At 38.5% G+C, this 6,073-nt stretch overlaps 1 protein-coding gene across 2 annotated transcripts; it reads right to left on the bottom strand.

The window, feature by feature from the left end:
• Nucleotides 1-2,477: 2,477 nt before the first annotated feature.
• sh2d7 (SH2 domain containing 7) lies at nt 2,478-5,692 on the bottom strand. 2 transcript variants are annotated; one of them, XM_052154342.1, is made up of 6 exons: nt 5,178-5,692; nt 4,917-5,006; nt 4,523-4,700; nt 4,226-4,417; nt 3,347-4,090; nt 2,478-3,214 (listed from the first exon to the last, which is right to left on the bottom strand). In XM_052154342.1, the coding sequence occupies exons 1-6, from the start codon at nt 5,471-5,473 to the stop codon at nt 3,170-3,172; spliced, it is 1,545 nt and encodes a 514-aa protein (XP_052010302.1). In that variant the 5' UTR covers nt 5,474-5,692; the 3' UTR covers nt 2,478-3,169. The 2 variants fall into 2 exon arrangements, with proteins under 2 accessions (XP_052010302.1, XP_052010311.1); XM_052154351.1 differs by having other exon boundaries at nt 4,523-4,616.
• Between the last annotated feature and the right edge of the window lie 381 nt (nt 5,693-6,073).

Here is a 6,073-nt window from a genome sequence, read left to right as displayed (position 1 = left end):
TACATTTGTGTAAAATAACCATGCAACAACTGCTTTATGCAGCACAATGAGCTAGTAGCTAACAGCTAGCGGTTGTGTTTTTGTTTATGGTCAGTAATGTTTGTGTCTCATTTAAGATGATGTCACGGCAGTAGAGGGGGCGTAACTATGATGATCAGCCTAGAGTTCCATCCACGTTGAGGAGGCACAAAACTGCAGTGGAAAGCAAGCTCAGAAAAGTAAAGCAAGTAGAGTCAAGTCAAACCGAACCATAATGTGCAGTGGATCAGTGCCAATAGTGGTGTTCAACACGTCCTCACTGAATCGAAACAGCAGACACGTCTTACCCTCACCACTATCACCGATGAGCAGCAGTTTAAACAGATAGTCATACGTTTTTGCCATGTTCTGTTTTTCCGTGTCTGGCTACCTTCCTGCGGCTCTGTAGCAGAGTAACGGCTAACAGTACATAAAATATGCAGTTAAACTTGCATTTCCGACTTCAGTCAGTGAGGAAGAGGCTGAGCATGGCTCCTGTCACATCATCACGAATACGTGAGCGTCAATCTGAGATATGAAAATACCTGAGCTTTTTCATAGGTGTAGGTGCAATTAGTTTACCCTGCCATAATGCTTACATCTATGTGAGGTTATTGAATCATGTTGGGTTTTTTTACAAAGTTTTTGGGACTAACCCGATCATTATTTTGATCTTCGTCTGCTTTAGGCTGCATGGGTGGTTCTGTGAGTTGGCCCCAACTTGGTACTTCTAGACTACACAAACAGCCCAAATATAACCTCATTAGCATGCCAAAGTTAATAAAGTTTTGATAAAGGATATAAATAATCTATATCAGTGCACAATTTTGGTCGAAAATATCCAGATTTAGATGCATCCAGGTTTTGCATCCTGGTGTTTCTGTCTGCCCTTGACAGTCTTAATCAATTTCTAAAGAAGCCGTTGCAATGTTTCTACTGTACCTTCCCCATAAAGGAGAATCCTGTCAGGTGTTGTATCAAATTGTGTTTCCCCCTAACCCCGATTGGGTATTGGGTTATGGTTAGGGTTAGAGTAGGTAGGGTACAGTAGGGAAGGGTTAGGCTTAGGTTTGTGCATGAGGGAACGCATCGTGACAGCAGAGAATGTTACCGAAACAGATCCCTACAGGGATATAGAGTTCGACACAACACCGGCAACACATAGCATTGACTTTCTCTGAGGATGACTAAGGAAATCTTAACTTTAATGTCTTTGTGGATGTGTTCTTCATCCTCCATGAAATGACGCCACAACATTGATGTTTTTAAGATTTATGGTCAAGATTCATTTATGTCCTCTCATCACTCATGAACAAGAACTCATACCCCCTCTGAACCATGATGTTTGTGCCTCCCAGATTTTAAGGACAGTTTTATGTGAGATGAGTGATGAGGAAATTGTGCACAGGTTTATAGGCAAGGAGCATAGTTTTGAGGAGAGGAATGCGGTTTCCCACAGAAATAATGGAAGAGGTATTTGAGTGGAGATTGGAAGATCTCACTTCTTGGCTTTGAGAATATGATCTTCAGGGCACACAATTTCATCATGAAAATATGCATGATCATCAACACTCTTTAAACATGGGACATTAATCTAATGCTGTAAAGCTCTGGGTTAGGGTTAGTAGTTTCTGGAAGAAGCTGGGTTTAAAAAAAAAAAGTACTTGCATGTGACTAAACAAAAGGTGGTTATGTCCACCACATGAAACACCTTTCTGTTTATTGTCCTAAAACATAAGGCTGTTTAGAAACCACTGACATATCTATCCATCATGAGGATGTAAGTGGATCTTTATTTAGAGTACAAACCATGTGGAAATGGCTCACTGCAAAGAGACAAAAGTATATTGCCATCCAATATGTCAGCTATTAGTCAGGCTTTAACTAAATTGTAGTGGATCACATAATACTTAAGTGGGGTGCACAATTCACAAGACATGGTAACAAATGTCTTGTATGTGTAAGCATACTTGGCAATAAAGCTGATTCTGAAGATGGTTGCACTGGGAAGCGCATCACTTTAAAACAACTGCTAAATACAAACAACAAATTCCAGTGGGTTTTGTGTTCTCTGCAATGCTCATATAGCCTATGATCGCATTTCATATATACTCAATCTGTGAGCATTTTACTTTTTGTATTTGTTTTGGAACTTGTCAGTTGAGTTTGTATTTTTTCACAGTAAATGAATAATCTGTAAGGTAGCATTGTGAGGTGCTACTATCTTTATATTGTTTATTTCTGTGAATTAAATTATTCACCCTAAAATTGAATGACTCACTTTGTGTATTTTAGTCAGTAAATCTAATTGATTAAGTCAGACGAAGGATTGACTTTATGCCACTGTATACCTTGGTCTCAGTAATCAGGAGACAACAAGAAACCACACCTACAGCAAAACACAATTCATATGTTCAATACTAATCACGTACAGAGCACTTACTGTATATTTTCCCAGTGCTTTATTGAGTTACTGGGTACAGTGTTTTCTATTGTATCAGAAACTGTACATTTAAAGCTGACAGACTAAGAATTCAGTACACACAAAACTAAATTACATGTCCAGTCTTAAGTGAGTAGAAAGACATGGTCCTTCAAAAAATAAAAAATAAAAACAGCAGGAAATGCAATAGTAATAATGTAGAGCGGAGGAGGGCAGGGCCGGGCTGGAACAACGCACAAACAAACATAAACACACAGAGCAGCTGCCTGTCATTCTCTCTCGAACTGGCATCACTGGCCGCATTTATCCCTCGCGCGCCCCCATCAGGCTGATTGGGGACTGGGCGTGCGTTGTTCCAGCCTGACCCCGCCCTCCTCCACACTACAAATAATAATAATAATAATAAAAGATATGATCAGAGATGTTATTTAAATATCATATAAAAATACATTTGATCAAAATCATCACTTTGAACTATCACTTTGTATTTGCATCAACAATTTTCAGCATGTCGTAACAATGGAACCTTTACTCTACTGATAGACAGTTATGTAATACATACACCAACATTAAAATAATGACTTTAAATCTCTGAACATATATAGCAGAACAAAATGTAAGAAAACAATTATACAAATATTTTTCTTAACTTTTGCCTTCACCTAGAACTCTAGCAATCTGTAAAATACTATGATGACCATAGTATTCTTACTTTTTCCAACTCTCTGGACGGAATTTCCACCACTTCTGATTCTGTAAAACACAATGGTTGCAGCATTTTTGTACACACCCTAATAATTGCAACAACAAAAAAAATAAAAATAATATATATATATTTATAGGTACTTGTCATTATATTTTGTTTGTCATTATGTCAGGTCTCACCTTCTTTCCCCAGGAGTTCTCTTTGTGTGGTTGAATCTCCTCCAAACTTGCATAAGTGTCGCTAAATATCCCTGGGATATCCTCATAGGTATTGTTCTCCTGTATTTCAGGGATGTGCTCATAGCTGTCGTTGTCACATTGGTCAGGTATGACTTGGTAGGGGTTTTCAACTAAAAGGGTATTGTAGATGGTCTTTGCATGGATGTTACAATCTGGCTCAGGCTGGTCCTCCTGCCCAGCACAAATGCCGGAGGATGTCTGGTAGCGTGAATTGGGTTGCAGCGCTACCTGCCCAGTATAAGGCGATTGGCCAGCACCATTATGGGGCTTTTTAAAGTCAAGTACAGCATAAGAGCTGAAGGCTGTGTTGGGTGGTAGTAAGGGAGGTTGTGAAGTGGAAGAGGGCATAGGGTTGCAAGTGTTATTGGTCAGAGACTGTGGCTCTTCACTGTTTTCCTCCTGGAAAAGGAGTGACCTATTCCAGTTTTCTTTTTTGGGGGTTGTTTGTATAGATGTAGTAGGGATGTAGCTGTTCTCTGGCCACTTCAGCTGAGAGTTGGAGCCCTCAGTATCCCAGAGATAACTTCTCCTGCCATTAATTGTCTCATCAACCCCTGACCTTCCAGATGTGCTTGGTTCGGAATAGCTGTGTTGTTCATGTGAAGGATGTGCACCAGCAAAGCTAGCACTTAAAGAATTCCGAAGTGGTGCAGTTTTTTTTGGCACAGGTGAATTCCATGTGTCCTGGTGATACAAATCACACAGTACATACAGAAACATTGAAACATCAGATATGTGAATATCAAGTTATAGATCCCTGAAAAAGCTATGGTTATCTGAGAAATAACAAGATACCAAGGAAGCCCCTGACATGGTTACCTGTGAGAGGCTGTTCCTGTCAAAAGAGGTAGAAGTAGTGAGCTTGCGGCCACTTTTAGTGGACAGAACCGTAGGCGTCCCATGAGCAACATCGCAGGTTTGTTCCCACAAACTTCTTAAAGCCTTAACACTCACTCCTAAGTTAACACTGTGCTTACTTTGAACCATATCATAAAGCTCATTTGTGGGGTCCTAGAATAATGGAAACACAAAATAAAAAAAACTAAAGTAAAACTGTACCTTACATGCATGTTAAAAAAAAAAAGAAGAATGCACAAGATCACATGATGACTCTACCTCTACCACGGAGTCTGTGTTGTAGGAAGTGAGGTACTCTCCAAAAGGCTGGATAGGTGTAGTTTTAAAGTGACATATCAGCTCTGTGAGACTGCTATGAAGGATAGAATCACCAGAAACAACAAACTGGCCAGTTTTGGTTTGATTTATGACAAAATGGCGACAACGATCATGTCCTCTGTGAGAAAACAATAAAGCACTGGAGAAATTAAACATCTGAAGACACAGCAGCTTCAAATGCAGTTTATTCTGGTTCAAAACTTTCAGTTAATCTCCATTATATATATATATATATATATATATATATATATATATATATATATATATATATATATATATATATATATATATATATACAAAAATGTCAATCAAATATAATATTCTTTAATCTTACTTGTATGAAAGAATATATCCAATGGCTTTTTCACTGAGTCTGATAAGGAAGCAACCAACACTCTTGTCTCTGAGCTTATCTTCTGCATCCCTGCAAACAGTAACAGTTACCACAGTGCACCAGTCAATTTTGTCAATTCACAATCTTAAACATTTACATCTTGGTTCTCTGCTTCAGAACCTATACTTTGATCTAGTATGTGTTAACATGGTTTTACAGCTCATGGTGCACCCAATCCTATTATCTTTCATTATTTCTTACTGTCTGGAGATGAAGCCTTGGAACCAGGGCGGAAAACTTCCATCACACAGCACTGACACGGCCTGAGTCTCCACAAACCACCTGAGGATGTCCTCTCTCTGTCCTCTGTCCACAGTAAGATCCCTCCCCACTCCCTCCATTTTTTCCATCTGCTTCTCATTTAGACTACCAGATTTCTTCATCTTCAGGTAAATAGCTGCCTCTATTTGCTCCATTGTGAGCATCTCCCGGTGTCTTCTCGCAATCCAAACAGCACACACACATCCAACAAACTCTCTCTCCACACTGTACAACATTCAGAACATCACTCTTTCATTGTGACGGGAAGAGTGTCACACTTAATTTGCCTATTTTCCTCATATGCAAATGTGTGCGCCGGCAACTGTAAATGGTACTATTGTTTGAGTTTATCTGCCCATAGTAATAATGTCTCACTGGTTCAATTTGATTTTGCTGTGCTATCTTAGGACAGCTCTTCCGCCTTAGCAGAGCTGCAGTTCTATATAAATATTAAAGATGAAAAATCATGATTGGATCAGGAACTAGATCAACCACTGCACATTAACATGCTTTTAACATTTAACAAGTGAATATGTTCAATATGTTGACTTTTTAATTATTATTATTTATTTATTGATGTGTCTGAAGATGAATAGATGTAGGCTATTACTCAACCAAGACAATTCTGTAAGATTAATTTAGTTATTGACAAGTTCTCATTAAACCGAAAGTATTAAAATATTATGCCTCACAATTTGCAAATTAGCTAAACATGTAACTAGATTTACAGAATAACTGAATGATGTAGATTAAACTTAAACTTTTATGTAGATCTGGAACAACTGAGCAGTAAAACAGATGTGTAGGCTGCTGAAAACTATAAATATTTGATTTAA

Source organism: Xyrauchen texanus, chromosome 2 (assembly GCF_025860055.1).
Source record: "Xyrauchen texanus isolate HMW12.3.18 chromosome 2, RBS_HiC_50CHRs, whole genome shotgun sequence".
Taxonomy (NCBI): Eukaryota; Metazoa; Chordata; class Actinopteri; order Cypriniformes; family Catostomidae; genus Xyrauchen; species Xyrauchen texanus.
This window is presented reverse-complemented; position numbering and strand designations above follow the sequence as displayed.